General features: G+C 47.0%; 1 protein-coding gene across 2 annotated transcripts; it reads right to left on the minus strand.

The window, feature by feature from the left end:
* LOC110437691 (putative pentatricopeptide repeat-containing protein At3g16890, mitochondrial) lies at positions 330 to 4,081 on the minus strand. 2 transcript variants are annotated; one of them, XM_021466262.1, is made up of 3 exons: positions 2,617 to 4,081; positions 1,585 to 1,706; positions 330 to 991 (listed from the first exon to the last, which is right to left on the minus strand). In XM_021466262.1, the coding sequence occupies exons 1-2, from the start codon at positions 3,992 to 3,994 to the stop codon at positions 1,669 to 1,671; spliced, it is 1,416 nt and encodes a 471-aa protein (XP_021321937.1). In that variant the 5' UTR covers positions 3,995 to 4,081; the 3' UTR covers positions 330 to 991; positions 1,585 to 1,668. The 2 variants fall into 2 exon arrangements, with proteins under 2 accessions (XP_021321937.1, XP_021321936.1); XM_021466261.1 differs by having other exon boundaries at positions 341 to 991; positions 1,585 to 4,079.

The raw sequence follows: 15,786 nt of genomic DNA on the forward strand, positions 1-15,786 counted from the left end.
CGGTATTGTATTCCAAAAAATACATTTTAAAAAGGAACAATTCGAGTCAGCCTTAACTTTGGACCATTAGGCTAGTCTCAGTGGGGGTTTCACCAGGATGTCATGCACATTTATTAGAGCGCCATGTCAGCAAAACTACACTTTTTGCATGAAACAAAGAGGAGAGAGAAGAAAGTAGTTTCACTATGGTGAAACTCCGCTGGCGTTGTTTCCCACGCGGTGAAATAGGATGAAATCACCACTGAGGACTAAATCGTTTCACCATCTTGCATGTGATCCAATCATTTTGCAGTAATTAAATGCTTTGCCCAGCCTAGGAAACATCAAGGTGAAACTCATGCATTGTGGAGGTTGTTTCATTGTTTGTTTCATTGATGTTCTGTCAACAGATTTGTTTTGGAAACAGTGCATTGAAACAGGCCATTGAGACTGGCCTTACGTAGCAATTGTTGACAGGGCCACAACCACAACATAGTGGCATTGACAGGTCTAGCATTCGCCAAACATAGTGGCAATTATTGACAGGGCCACAACATAGTGGCATTGACAGGGCCACAACGGAGTTGGACTTGGGCACCTGCGGCGTGAAGGGGAAACCTGGACAAACACCTCCCTGCTGTGAACGTCTGCCTCCATCCGAATTATACACATGGGTTCCATAAACAGAAACAGGTTCCCATTCGTTATCAGAGCTTTGAAAAAAATCCCATGCATTTATCAGTCCTACACTGTTTATCTTGGCATAAGAAGGCTTCAGATAGAATCTGTCGTGTTTATCTCAAAGAAGAACCGGCGTGAATATCTACCCCAATAGCCGAAATTTTTACCATGTTTGATCGCTATTTAATTTTAATGGCTTCGCTAGCCTTGCCACGAATGAGTGGTTGTTTGCAGATTTATTTATTGCCAGCACAACGGCCTCAATATTTTCCATTTGCCTGGTCCTGGATATTTCGCCTGAGCGTGCCAATCGTTTTAGATGTTGCATGGCCTGTACAAACAAGAAGACAATTAATGAAAGATGATGAAAAAAACAGTGTGAAGTTCCAGAACATAAGAACATTGCAAGGATGGTTCACCATAACAAGAAATGAGCATCGCTGGTGATGAAGTGGCTCTTTAACTCAGGACTGTCAGACTATGTGACAGAAGAACAACTTGATCACTTTCAAAGGTAATGCAACGGTGGTGAATGACCAACCAGGCTCAGAGTTGGCAGGCATCGTCAAGGCTAAGGAAGGGGTAATAACTAAAGATCTGATCTCCTTCGCTGTGTCTGCTACTCTGCTTAAAGACCAATTTTTTAGGGTAGCAAGCTCTAGCCTACAGTTCATAGAAATGTATCATGTAGTACTGCATCCTGAATTCCTGATTCATGTTGAAAGTTTTTTTTTCCAAAAGAAAATTTTCTGTTTCCTGTTTCTTTATCAAGCATGAATAACACCAAGAATGTAGGGCATAACTATTTCTAGATTTCTCTAGCCAGTAATTACATGCTGAAGGAATCAATAGAGTTGCATAAAGCTTGTCACTTTATGTAGACAATTCTTAACATAATAGGTAATAGATGCTAGAGAAACATACCGAATTGTTCTGAATAGGATTTCAGAGGGACAAGCCCAAATTCATTGCATCCTTGAAATGTCGTGTATCCCAATGCTAAATTCCTCAAAGCACTAAGAAGCCCAGTTCTTGATCAACATTTTCTGAGAGAATGCAAGCATACTGTCACCACTATTATGGATGGCTCAATAGGAAAACAAAGGGTGGAGATAATAAACACGACTGAAATAGATCATGTGAAGCAATGGTAGACATTAGTTGTACAGTAGCTTAGCAGCGATGAGGATATAGATCTTTTCATCAAAGGAGAAGACAGCATCATGTAGCAAAATATCATGTAACTGATAAGTCATGCTTTGACAGTCTGGACCAAAATATCTGACCCTGGCCTTAAACAAGCACTGGAACCTAAGTGGGCAGTTTTTCTATGAAGTTTATTCATGAACATTCCTGCTTCATTGAAACGACCCATTTTAGTCAGTGCACCAACAACTGGCCAATATGTATGTTGATTAGCAGCAATGCAGGAACTGGACTCCATTGCAAGTACAATTTCTTTAGCTTCATCAACTCTTCTTTCATCACATAGAGCTTTTATCAGGGCATTGTATGTGTAACTGTCTGGAGATACACCATATCTTGACATGGCATTAAAAAGTTTTAGAGCTTTCTCTATTTTTCTCATCCTGCAAAAACTTAAAATAGGTGCATTGAAGGAATATGCATCAGGTGTAATACCATCCATTTTCATCTTATTAAGAACTTCAACAGCCTTGTTAACATGCCCTGCTGAACAAAATCCATGTATTAGAACATTGTAAGTCTGGACATTCGGCCTAACACCCCACTCAGACATCTCACTGAAGCAAGTAAAGGCATCATCCAGCTGATGGGCACGACATAGCCCGTCAATAAGGGAGGTAAAAGTAATGACATCTGGCATGAAACCATGTTCCATGAGCATCTTAAGAACTGCCTTTGCATCATGTACATTGCCTAGTTTTAAATATCCATTTATCAGTGTGTTAAAAGTCACGAGATTAGGAGAGAAACCTGACTCTTGCATAACTTTGATGGTCTCCAGTACTCTTTCCACCTCACCTGCCTTAGCAAGGCAATCAATCACCATGTTGTAGGATGCCACACTAGACAAAAGTCCATCTGAAACCATCTGACTTAAATACAACTTTGCCTTTGAGATATCCTTGCACCTCAACAAGGATTTGATAATCGTAATATACATATCAAATCCCAAATTTCCCCCTTTCTTGATGAAATCATCCACCAACTCACACAGATCATTGGACTCCAAGAATTTCACAGCACAAGGGATCACGATACTGAATGTTGTGCTGTCAAGGAGATATCCCCTTTTGCCCATCTTCTTCACAAACTGAACTGCCTCTCTCGCCATGTCGTTCTTCGAGAGGCAATACAGCAAAGTATGATATGCACTCGAATGCACAGTAGGATCACTCTCAATCCACTCACTCAGCATCCTGTAAGCCCTTTCTTTTCCCAGGCAACGAAATGCACCATGAACCAGAGTCCTGTAAGTAGGCTCAGTCGCCAGCACACCCTTCTCCTTCATCCTCTCCAACACACCAACAGCTTCTTCCACTCTGCCAGCATTGCAGAACCCATCAACCAGCATTGTGTACGTGAAAACATTCGGCCTGATCCCCACACCCTCCATCTGCTTCACCAGCCTCAGCGCCTCATCCACGATCCCGCGCCGGCAGACTCCGTGCACGAGCGTGTTGTACGTGAAGCAGTCCGGCCGGCACCCATCCGCAGGCATCTGCTGGAACCTGAGGTACGCGGCGTCCACCGCGCCAGCCCGCACGGACGCCGCGATCACAGCGTTGTAGACGGCCGTGCTGGGGCGCAGTCCGAGGCGCGGCATTTGCACGAACACCTCGTGGGCGTAGTGCGCCAGCCCGAGCCTGCCCCAGCTCTCCACCAGCGCGCACAGCAGGTCCTCCGAGACCTCGCAGCCGCAGCCGCGCACGTCGGCGACCAGCGCGGCCGAGAGCACCACGGGCCCGCGCCGCCACAGCGCGTCCCCGAGCGCGCGCCGCACGGACCGGTCCCGCGCGAAGCGCTGCCCGAACCGGGACGCCCAGACGTAGAGGCGCACGCAGAGGAGCGGCTCGTCGGCGGCGGCGGCGCGCTGCAGCGCGCGGACGACGAAGCGCGGGCCCAGCTCCCGGAGTGGCGCGGCGAACTCCGAGTTGATCCGCGCGAACCAGTCGCGCTCGGCCAGCAGCGACACCGCGCGGGCTGGGTCGGCGGCCTTAGCGGCGGCGGATTGCGCCGCATCCTGGCCGGATTTGGTGGAAAGTTGTGGCTTCTGGCGGATTTGGGCGAGGGAATCGGTGGGTTTGGACAGCCGCGGGAGGAGATCGCGGAGCAGCCTCCTGCTTCTCATCTGTCTTCGATTGCGGGAGTGAAAGTTGTGGTTTTTTTTTTGTTCTTCGGCTCTGGTTTGTCTTCTGGGATTGACGGAAGTCAAGCCGCCGAATTCATTTTTTTTAAAAATGGGTGAAAACGATGCCTCACTTTAAACCACTCGGTTAAGGCCTTGTTTAGTTTCCGAAAAGTGAAAAGTTTTAGGTACCGTAGCACTTTCGTTTGTTTGTGACAAATATTATCTAATCATGGACTAACTAGGATCAAAAGATTCGTCTCGTGATTTACAACTAAACTGTGTAATTAGTTTTTGTTTTTGTCTATATTTAATGTTTCATGCATATGCCACAAGATTCGATGTGACGGAGAATCTTGAAAACTTTTTGGTTTTCAGGTGAACTAAACAAGGCCTAAGACCCCTCTAGAAAGCAGCATTAAAAAAACACATAAATAGGACAAATGTATATACAAAACAGAGCAGTAAAATATAGAAATGAATGTTTGGATAAAATGCATGAGAAATATAGGAAACCAAATATAATAAAGTTTAAGTGGATGTTTTTTCCAATAAAATCAAACGCAAAGCAAAGTCTTTGTAGGGATGTTTAGTAGGGCTCATAAGAAGCCACAAGAAACTGAATACTCAATTAGGGGCTGTTTGGTAGCCGGCCATGACTCGTCTCAGCTAAAGTTTGGCAGCCACAAACAAATGGTTGTTGTCTGGCTGCTGGCCTCGTGATGCGGCCGCCACTGTGTTATGTGGCGGGTGTGGCGGCCAAAACGCTCACCACAAAGTGAGTTACGGGCTCTGTTGTTGTGGCAAGCTGCGACCGGCTACCAAACAACCCCTTAATTGGGTCTAATAATTTATCTTGTTTTTAACGTGCTCTCCAAACAATGTTTTCTATTTTTTTGTCAGATGGAGTCATCAACTTTTTTGCATGAGGCTCTGCCATGCTGCGAGACTACCATTCATCATGACATGAACTTGAGAAAATGTGGAGACTGTGGTAGTAATCCACAGTCATTGAGGAAGCCTTAAGTCGATCCATATCTCATATTATGCCTTGTTTAGTTGGCAAAATTTTTAGATTTTGGATACTGTAGCACTTTCGTTTATTTGTGGCAAATATTATCCAATCATAGACTAATTAGGGTTAAAAGATTTATCTCGCGATTTACAGACAAACTGTGAAATTAATTTTTGTTTTCTTCTAAATTTAATACTCCATGCATGTGCCGCAAGATTCGATGTGACGGGGAATCTTGAAATTTTTTGAGAACTAAACAAGGCCTTAACATGAAACCTTTTTCCTACACTTTAAGGCTAGTCTTAGACTCTCATCGAGGATTTCATATCCTAGTTTTTAAGACTTTTATGTGTTGATTCCCATAGAACTTAACTATCTATCTTTATTTATATTATGCCATATCACTGTATTGGCTAAGTCAATAGCTTATTTGATACCCATAGGACCCTTGTAAAACTTATATTGAGACTGACCTAAATGATTTTAGTTTGAGCACAAATTTGAAACCCAGTGTAAGAGCAATTAATATAGGTCATTAATCAAGTTATTGCATGAGCTTTGGGCTGTTTCTAGTCTAGTAGAAAGATATTTTTCGTTGCAACATACGAACGTGTTCGGTAATAGAGCTTCAAATTAAAGACTAGTCATGACGTTATTTATGATACAAAATTCTATTATAAGAAATCTATATGAACAGATCATGGGATTGGTCAATACTCCATAAACACATACAATTAAGGTAAATATTGATGCCTCCTTCGATGAAGGAACAGGATGTGGAAGTACAAGAGTCGCTATTAGAGATTGGATGGGAGGAGAGGTAGCAGCTTCACACAGTTTCATCCCCTATGTCGGGAATGCACTAGGCAGAAGCTTATGCATTGAAAGAGGGGTTATTGCTAGCTACCATAGCATGCAGGATGTAACCGACTAATCGTCTAGTTCGACCGTATGGAAGTGGTAGAAACAATACAAATGGAGGCTTCTTGATAAACTCAGCTATTTCCTCCAGGGAGGTATTGACCTTGCCGCTATGAGGTTGGACCTTGATGGAGTGGGAGAGGAGGCGCAGTGACTGCCACCCCACCTTGGAGGTTTATTTGGTGACAAAATGTTACACAACCAAGGAGTGATGGTTTGGAACGTGCGCGGTCTCAATGATGTTGCCCGCCGCAGCGTTCTGCGAAACTTAATTATAGCGCAACGTCCATCGTTAATTTGTATCCAAGAGACTAAGCTCTCCGCTATTTGTAACGCAACTGCAATCGAATTCCTAGGTCCGGCTTATGATTATGTCTACCTTCCTGCTGTTGGGGTGGCTCGGGGAATCGCCTTGGCCTGGGACAGGGAGGTCTGGGAAACTTCGGAGATCTCCATGGGCCGTTTTTGCGTGTTAGCTGGGCTGCAGCGTCTCGGAGCCTTGCCAAACCTTTGGAGGTTTGTGGGGGTTTATGGGCCGCAACAAGATGAAGAAAAGATGGAATTCCTCTCTGAATTGTCGCAGCTGATGATCTCCTCGCCGGGCCCTTGGCTGGCCGCTGGAGATTTTAACATGATTTATCGAGCTTGTGACAAGAATAATGACCAGCTGAACAGAAGAACCATGAGAAGATTCAGGGCCTTTCTGGACCATACACATTTAGTGGAGATTGAGCTCTGTGGCAGAAACTTCACCTGGTCCAACCGAAGACAGAACCCGACGCTCGTCCACCTTGATAGGCTGTTTGTTAATGCTGAATGGTTAGATTTGTTCCCTGCCCATTCTCTGAAGGCGCTATCATATGATTGCTCTGATCATTGTCCTCTGCTATTGCTTCTAAATGCGCCGTCTGGACTTTTGCCACGGTTTCGTTTTGAAACCTTTTGGCCGAAAGTCCCAGGATACGATGAGGTTGTGGCGTCTGCGTGGGCGACGGTGCCGCCGGCGTCTGACGCCTTTCGTCTCCTTGATTAGAAATTTAGGAATGTGGCTGTTGAACTCAAACGCTGGAGAGCCTCGAGGATTGGGAGCATTAGGCTGCAATTGGCAATGTCTAGAGAGATCATTCTGCGATTTGATGAAGAACAAGAGCGGAGAACTCTTTTTGACTGGGAACAGGACATGCACAAGCTACTCAAGGTTAGGGTGCTCGGCCTATCCTCACTTTCGAGAACAATAGCCAGACAGCGCTCTCGGCAAGTTTTTTTGAGAGAAGGGGATGCGAACACTCGGTTCTTCCATCTCCAGGCTTGTCATAGGCAGAGACAAAACAGAATTGAATCCCTGGCGGTTCAAGGGGTCGAACTGCTATCTGACAATGCCATGGCGGATGCCATCTATGAATACTATAACTCGGTCCTGGGGAGTGATTTTATACGCTCAAGAAGACTTGACTTGGCTGTGATAGGGGTAAGAACAGTGAGTACTGAACATCTGGAGATCATGTTTACTGAGCAGGAAGTGGCGGCAGTGGTGAGGGATTTACCAAATGACAAGCTCCGGGACCGGATGGTTTGACGGGGCTGTTCTACAAGACTGCTTGGAACACAATCAAGTCGGATATCATGAACGCGATGCATGCTTTCTGGTCGCTTGACTCGAGAAGTTTTCACAGCGTTAATGAAGCCTTTTTGCTGCTTCTAAAGAAGAAAGACCAGCCGACAGAGATCAGAGACTATCGCCCGATTAGCCTTATACACAGCTTTGGGAAGCTGATCACGAAATGCCTTGCAAACAGGTTATCCACAGTCATTGGAACCCTGGTGAGAAGAAACCAAAGTGCGTTCATTAAGGGGCGAAGCATACACGATAACTTCAGAGACGTTCAGTTAACGTGCAAACACTTGCATAAGCGGAAGACTTCATCTGTTTTGCTAAAGGTGGATGTGGCCAAGGCCTTTGACTCGCTTGCTTGGGTTTTCCTCCTGGAGGTCCTCCAGCATATGGGGTTTGGTCCGAGATGGAGGGACTGGATTTCTGTGTTGCTGTCCTCGGCCAGCACGAGGATCTTGCTCAATGGAAGACCTGGCCGACGGGTATGCCATGCTAGGGGGCTGCGGCAGTGGGACCCCCTCTCACCGTTGCTGTTCGTGCTGATAATGGAGGTGCTGAATGCTCTCCTTGATTGGGTGGAGGATCGTGGTTTCCTCACCCCTTTGCATGGGATACCAGGCGCTAGGGTCAGCCTCTACGCTGATGATTTGGTCATATTTGTAGCACCGCTGGAGCGAGACTTGCTGACCATAAGGGGAGTGCTCGCAATCTTTGGCCTTGCTTCCGGCTTATTCTCCAATCTGGATAAAAGTGTGGCGACACCAATCTTCTGTTCACAGGAAGACATGGCTAGGGTACAGAACATCCTGATGTGCCGTTCTGAAGCGTTCCCATGCCGCTATCTTGGTATACCGCTCTCTGTCCACCGCCTTAGACGCGCGGACGAGCAGATTTTAGTGGACAAAGTGGCTGTGCGGATCCCAACTTGGAAGGGTAAGCTTCTAAATCCAGCTGGTCGAACGGCTTTGGTCAAGGCAACTCTCTCGGCCATTCCAGTGCACACGTCCATCGCCTTGTGTCTCTCTCAGTGGGCAGTCAACTTGATCGATAAACTGCGAAGAGCTTTCATATGGACAGGTTCTGAAAATGTGACAGGAGGCAAATGTAAGGTTGCTTGGCTAACTGTGTGTCGTCCGAAAGACCTGGGGGGGTTAGGCATCACTGATCTTAGGAAAGCAGGCTTGGCGCTCCGCGTGCGTTGGGTTTGGAAAGACAGGACAAGCGGGAGAGCGCCGGCGACCTGTGTTGCACTCTTCCAGGCTGCAACGGTGCACCACTTGGGCAATGGGGCGTCAACATTCTTCTGGACCGACAGATGGCTTAGTGGGCGCAGTTTAGAGTTGGAGGCCCCGACTGCTTTCAGAGCTGTTCGAAGGTCAAAGAGGTGTGCCACGGTAGCAGAGGCATTGCCGGGAAACGCCTGGGTTCGCCATATTAGCGGACCTTCGTCGTTACAGATGCTCATTGACATCGCGCATATCTGCGACCTCATTGAAAATATTGAGCTTTCTCAAGAACCTGATACTTTCTCTTGGAGCCTGACGCCTGATCAGTGCTACTCAGCCGCTTCTGCGTATGGGGCCATGTTTCTCGGCTCAGCCCCTGTCTTTGGGGCCAAGCAAGTCTGGAAGACGGCTGCCCCGCCGAGAGTGCGCTTCTTCTTCTGGCTGGCGGTGCATAACCGATGCTGGACTGGAGCTCGTCGTTATCGTCATGGCTTACAGGATTCTGATATCTGCATCTTTTGTGATCAGGGGTCTGAAACGTTGGACCACATCCTATTGGGCTGCTGTTTCAGCCAAGAAGTCTGGCATCTCTGCTTGGGGAGGGTGCACCTTAACTTGGACACTAGGCTTGGGGATCGTTCGGCGCTGGAATGGTGGATTATTTCAAGGAAAGCCGTGCCCAAATTCTTCCGTCGAGGCTTCGACTCCTATGTCTTGCTTGTTGGTTGGTCGCTTTGAAAGGAGAGGAATGCCAGGACTTTCCAAGCGCGAGCTACGGGTGCGCAAAGGCTGGCTGCCCTCATCAAGGACGAAGCGAACATCTGGTGTGAAGCTGGAAATGGACATCTAGCTACCTTGCTGGCGCGTGCAACTGCTTGAGGGTCCTTTTCGTGTTTTGCTGAGGGTTTACGGCTTGTTTGTCTTGGGGTTCTGCTTGTGGGGGTAACAACGGTGTTACCTTGTGTTCTGTCTTTTAAACTCTCTACTGCTTAATGAAATACGCGCTTAAGCGTGCTCTCAAAAAAAAATAAATAAACTCAGCTATTGTTTTAGATGATCTCCATTGAGCACTGCAGAAGGGAAGCAAACCAGGTGGCATATGAGTTATCTACATGAGGCATGCCAACAAAATATAATTGTATTTGAGACGATGAACCTCCTAATTTTATTCTTAAATATATGATGAATGATGTAATCTCTCTCAATCAATAAAAACTCGCCTAGTGCTTACTTCAAATCCCGCTAACTCAGGGGAGGGAGGATGTGATAGCATGGCACTATAACAAATCAGGTATGTTCTCAGTACCTATGGACAACTAAGCATACATGCCCCCCCCCCCCCCCCAAGATAAGATGATTTCTTGCTTCAATGCGTTCTCCAATGTATACCTGCAACCTTTGTTTGATGGAACTGTAGTTATGACCTGGATTCATGTTGTCTAGCTGGAAGATAAGGTAGTACACCACGGTGGAACAACGGGGAAGCCCTAATGCAGATATTAAACATATGATGTATACTTGCATCAGAGCAAAATCTATTTGGGAATCACTAGGAGTATGGAGTTACATTGGAAGACTATCTAATGGTTGTAGCTTAGGACAACAAATGACTGAGAAAGCTATTAGGAGCGGGGGTAATGTTCCTCGTCTCAAAAAATGTAAGACTGGCTAAATTGTTACTAAAAGGGGATGGTATATATGGTGGAAAAAGAGAAATTTGTCGATGGAGATGCTATCCAGAATCCTCATAGGGTTGCTTTGTCCATCGTTGTATTGGCAAATAACTATATAAAGAGGTTCAAAGGTACGTCAAGGATAGAAGAAACCACCAGAGAGAAAACTCATGATAAATATAGATTATGCGTTTGATGCTGAAAGTGGAAGCATAGGGGTGGTCATCAGAGACTCGGGAGGGGGACTCGTAGCAATGACAAATAAATCCATCCCTCGAGTGCTTGATGCCCCCAATGGTTGATCAAACATATGCTTTAAAAGAAGGCTTACTTTTGGCAGCAGATCGGTGATACAATCTAATTGGTCGTCTAGACTATACAAGATGGGGGATTTTCGGCAACAACATCTGCTCCAATTTTTTATCAATGCTATCATCTACGTAAGGATTTTATAGAAGTCTCTATTGAGCATTGCGAAAGAGAAGCTAGCAATGTTGCTCATGAGTTAGCAGAGCAAGCTTTTCTCAAAAGAGCCATGTTCTTGGGTTGATGAACCCCATTTTTCATCTTTTAAGGTGTTCGTATTTTCCTGAATTTATTTGAAGATTTATCAGGGCTATGCTTTCAGTGGTAGGCAACGTTCTCGTCGACAGTGAGGCATCTGTGGTGACTTCGTGAATCTCGTGATTTGCCAGCTCAGACATTCGGAGGTGCTCATAATGGTAGAGTTTGCATACGTGTGTTCATAGGGATAAGTGTGCATACGTTGTGACTTGTGAGTGTCTGTGTTGTACTGTGTAATTTAAAAAAAAGTTTGCAGAGAGAGGCTTTGTCAAAAAAAAAAAAGAGTGCTTGTTGATCCCGTGGTGAGGCCCCGGGTTAGATCGACGTGTACTCAAGATTGAGATAGAGACGATCGCGGTCGTCTGTTGAACTGTGCCCGAAGCGGATACACATGATTTGCGTCGATCGTGTGCAAGGAGATCGATTCCGATCCCTTATGTTCTATCACCAACAAATTCATATAAGCAAATCCTCCTCCAGGCCTGCAGCCCTGCTCAATCTGGATTTGCATTGCCGGCGGCAACCAACAATCACCGTCCACCGCCCATAAGCCAAACGATCTCCGCGCGCTCGCTCGAGCCTTTCATGGCGGCCACCTCCGCCGCCGTTCTGTCCGCCGCCGCCCGCCTGATCTCACGCTCGGCGGCGGCGGCGGCCAGCTCTGGCGGTTGCGCTCATCTGCTGTCCGCCGCCAAACGGATGATGTCGTCGCGCTCGGCGTCCTCCATCATCACGCGCGAGGTGACGGGGCACCACAACCTGACCATCAGCGGCTACGCGGCGACGAGGAAGGCCCCCGTGGAGTGGATCGCGTCGTCGCAGGCGTTCGACGCGGCGGGCTACCGCTGGCGGATCAAGTACGACCCCAACGGCAACAGCTGGAACGAGTCCAACGAGTGCATCTCCATCTTCGTCGAGCTCGCCCACGACAACAGGGGCCCCCGCCAGGAGGTCAAGGACCCCGTCCAGTTCAAGCTCAGCCTGCTGGACCGCGCCGGCAACCCGTCCCCCAAGTACTGCCGCTCCAACGACGCCAGCTTCTTCGTCGACGGGCAGGCGCGGTTCCAGGACTTCATCCGCTGGAAGGACCTCGAGGAGTCCGGCTGCCTCAAAGACGACAGCTTCATCGTCCGCTGCGACATCACCGTCATCAGGAAGTGGGCCGAGGGCGACGACGGCAGCGTCGGCGTCGGCGGCGTCGACGGCGCGTCGTCGTCCCGCGTCGTCGTGCCGCCGTCCGACCTGCACAAGGACCTCTACGACATGCTGTGGAAGAAGCAGGGCGTGGACGTCGCGATCGACGTCGCCGGGGAGACGTTCGAGGCGCACGGGTGGCTGCTGGCGGCGCGGTCCCCGGCCTTCGAGGCGGAGCTGCTCGCCGCGCCCAAGGAGAAGGAGAAGGCGGCTGCGTCCGGCGGGGCCGTCCGTCGCCGCGTCGAGATCCGCGGCATGGAGCCCCAGGTGTTCAAGGCGCTGCTCCACTTCATGTACACCGACGCGCTGCCGGCGTCCATGATGGAGGCGGCGCAGGACAAGCAGCGCGCCGTGGGAATGGCCCGGGATCTGATCGCGGCGGCGCACCGGTACAAGCTCGAGAGGCTCAAGCTCTTGTGCGAGGAGATGCTGTGCCGGCGCATCGACGTGGACACGGTGGCCGGGACCATGGCCGTGGCGGAGCAGCACGGCTGCGGCGCTCTCGAGGCAGCGTGCGCCGAATTCCTCGCGCGGCCGGGGAACCTGAAAGCCGTCATGGAGACGGAAGGGTACGAGAAGATAAAAGCCAACCCCACTATGATGGATCTTATCATGAAGCAATTGGTCTAGTCTAGCGAACAAACATACGAGTAAATCATGCAGAATACTACTAGACACTATTTGAGTTCATTGTATAATTTAGCCGCTATAGCCTGGTTTAGCTCCGCTATTAGCTATTTCAGAGATATACCGCTAAACACCTTAACCTTTTATTTAAAACATTGCTAAATACTACAGCTATTGGCTGCAGTGACAATACTAATGTTATTATTATAGTTAAAATTAATGGTTTGTATTACTCCCTCCATCCTAAATTACAAGTCCTTCTAATTTTCATGGAAAGTCAAAGCATCTCAAGTTTTTGACTAAATTCAAAGAACATGCGTCGGTTTCTTTGAATGGTGATCATTGTTCAAAGAAACTTTATGTCATTCCAATCAAGAAATGCTATATAAAGTTTGTTGATTAGGAGTCATCTTTGAAAGACGATGGAAACAAAAAAAGTCATTCCTACGAGATCCTCCTCTGCCGTCCTCATGGCCTTCCCCGTTGCCACCTCCCCCATCCAAGGATGAAGGTTGCAAATCATCGAGGTCGGGATCGCGAAGAAAAGGTTGAACCCCTTGGTAAATTAGGCTCACCCATGGAAAAAGAAAGCAGATGAGTGTGAGAGCATAACTAGCGTAATGAAAGAGGCAAATTATCAGCAGGGGACAATCATTGAAGACATGTTTACCCCTATCACATTTGCTACCTAACAACCTGTTCGAGTTCTATGTGATGTGAGCAATACATAGGTACACCAGCAACAGCGATGATTTATGGGTCAGACAACTTTCTATTTTATGTTCATTCCTTAATTCAACAAGACACGCGCTATTGATTTGGATAACACTTATGCTTCTCAATACATTTTTGCTTCAATGATAGCGAGAAGAACTTGCATTGGCAGTTGGCACCCATGAGAGCTGCTAGAGATGGAGACAATATATATGAATGCAAGTGCAAGTTGCTAGGTTCATCATGGATGAGGTGGTTGCATAGGATGAAAAGTTTAACATTTTACTTGGCAGCCCGTAAAATTCAACGTGACTTAATTGTAATATATACCACTACAAAAGACCTCTTAATCTGTGATGGATTCTTTATGACGGATTTGGAGATCGTCACTAAAATATGAACCAATACTAGTAATACACATCCTACCCTGATGGATATCCCACCCAGGGCCCAATACATGTTCGCATATGTAAACGAGGCGCATAACCCTAACCCCACCACCCGGCTTCCTCTCTCGGCCCTCCCCCTCCTCTCCACCAGCCGCCGCACCTCTATATTGCCTCCCTTCTCACCCACGGCCACCCCTATCCCAAGGACACCGGCGGCAGCTCGCTGCCCCAATTGTCACCCTCACCTCCACCTAACCGGCGAACACCGGTGGCAGCTCTCTACCCTAGTCATCCCTCTCACCCTCACCCAACCAGCGACAGCTGCACAAGGTCCCAGTGGCACAAAGGTCATGACGTCGGTGGAGGAATTTCAGGCCGTATGTGACAGGGGCACGTCCAACATGGTGGAAATCAGGTGTGCAAGTGGCAAATCCAAGCACTGCTTGGGTTCCTCTGCCTCGACACGCATACAACGGCGGTGGTTGGATCTCGTGTGCTGGGGCGCTCTAGTGGCTGGATCCTGGGGCATGGCCTGCTACCTGGCGACGGGATCTCAAAGTGTAAGCTAGGGAGGGGCAAGGTTGACATAAAGTGCATCGAGAACACGATGAACCAGCATGTCACCTTTTGCAAGTGTCGCAACGGCGCCTATGAGCTCTCGGTGCTCTGCAATTCCGAGGTTGTGCTCATCGTCTTATCCAGCAGTGGCTTCCTCTACTAGTACGCTAACAACAGGTGAATCGTCTTATCCAGCAGTGGCTTCCTCTACTAGTATGCAGATAATAATTCTTATCCTTATAGTTTTCTGCTTGCTAGAATGTGTTATGCATGAATTTCTGTGAATGTTTAGTTTTTAAAGATCAGAATTTCTGTGAATGGTTACTATATTGCAGATTAGTAGGAGTATTTCTGAATTCACAGTAAGAGTATTTCTGAATTGGCCAAATTGAGTATCACTGTGTTCTGTGAATGGTTACTACATTGCAGATCAGTAAGAGTAGTTCTGAATTGACCAAATTGAGTATCACTGTGTATCAACTATCTGCATTCGCAAGGTATCACTTTTAAAGTTCATTGTGTTGACCAAATTTGAGAAAAATTATTTAAAAATTAATGTCTTTTAATGTGCTGATTTTATATCTTGGACAAGAAAAATGAGAGCTCAGACTACTTGTTGATGCTTAACAAGAAGGTCTTTTTGATAGTTGTTATAGCTGTTCAGAAATATATCAAGTGTTACTGCAGCCAATGGAGCAGCTAGCACGGCTGATATTAACAGTTGTAGCAAAGCAGTAGTTCTGCGGCACCTATGGCTACTTGTTTCTTTAATTATTGATCTAGTTATGTTCTATATTAGTAGTATAATCTTAGGGCTTTGATATATGCGTGATACATTAAAATAATATCAAATGTCACTGCTGCAGGATTAGGCATTAGCACCGGTCGAGAACGGCCTGTTGCCCCGGTTCTCGAGCCGGTGCTGCCCTTCCGGAACTAAAGGCCCACCCTTTAGTCCCGGTTCGGGCACCCGTGGCTAAAGCCTCCCCCCCTTAACACCGGTTGGTATTCCCGGTTGGTAATACCAACCGGTGTTAAAGGGTCCTGCCAGGGCTGCCACGTTGTAGGATCCTTTAACACCGGTTGGTATTACCAACCGGTGTTAAAGGTTTTTTTTCACTTCTTCGGTTCTGTTTATTGTTTTTATATAATAATAATAGGTTTTTCAATACATGTTTTTGCTGATACAATAATATATTTATATTACATGCATATTAAGCATATATAAATGAAAACTATAGGCTTAGCTTAATAATTAAGGTTTGCCTATAATAAAATGAATAGGCCACATCAAAAATTAAA

This window comes from Sorghum bicolor, chromosome 8 (genome assembly GCF_000003195.3).
Source record: "Sorghum bicolor cultivar BTx623 chromosome 8, Sorghum_bicolor_NCBIv3, whole genome shotgun sequence".
NCBI lineage: Eukaryota > Viridiplantae > Streptophyta > Magnoliopsida > Poales > Poaceae > Sorghum > Sorghum bicolor.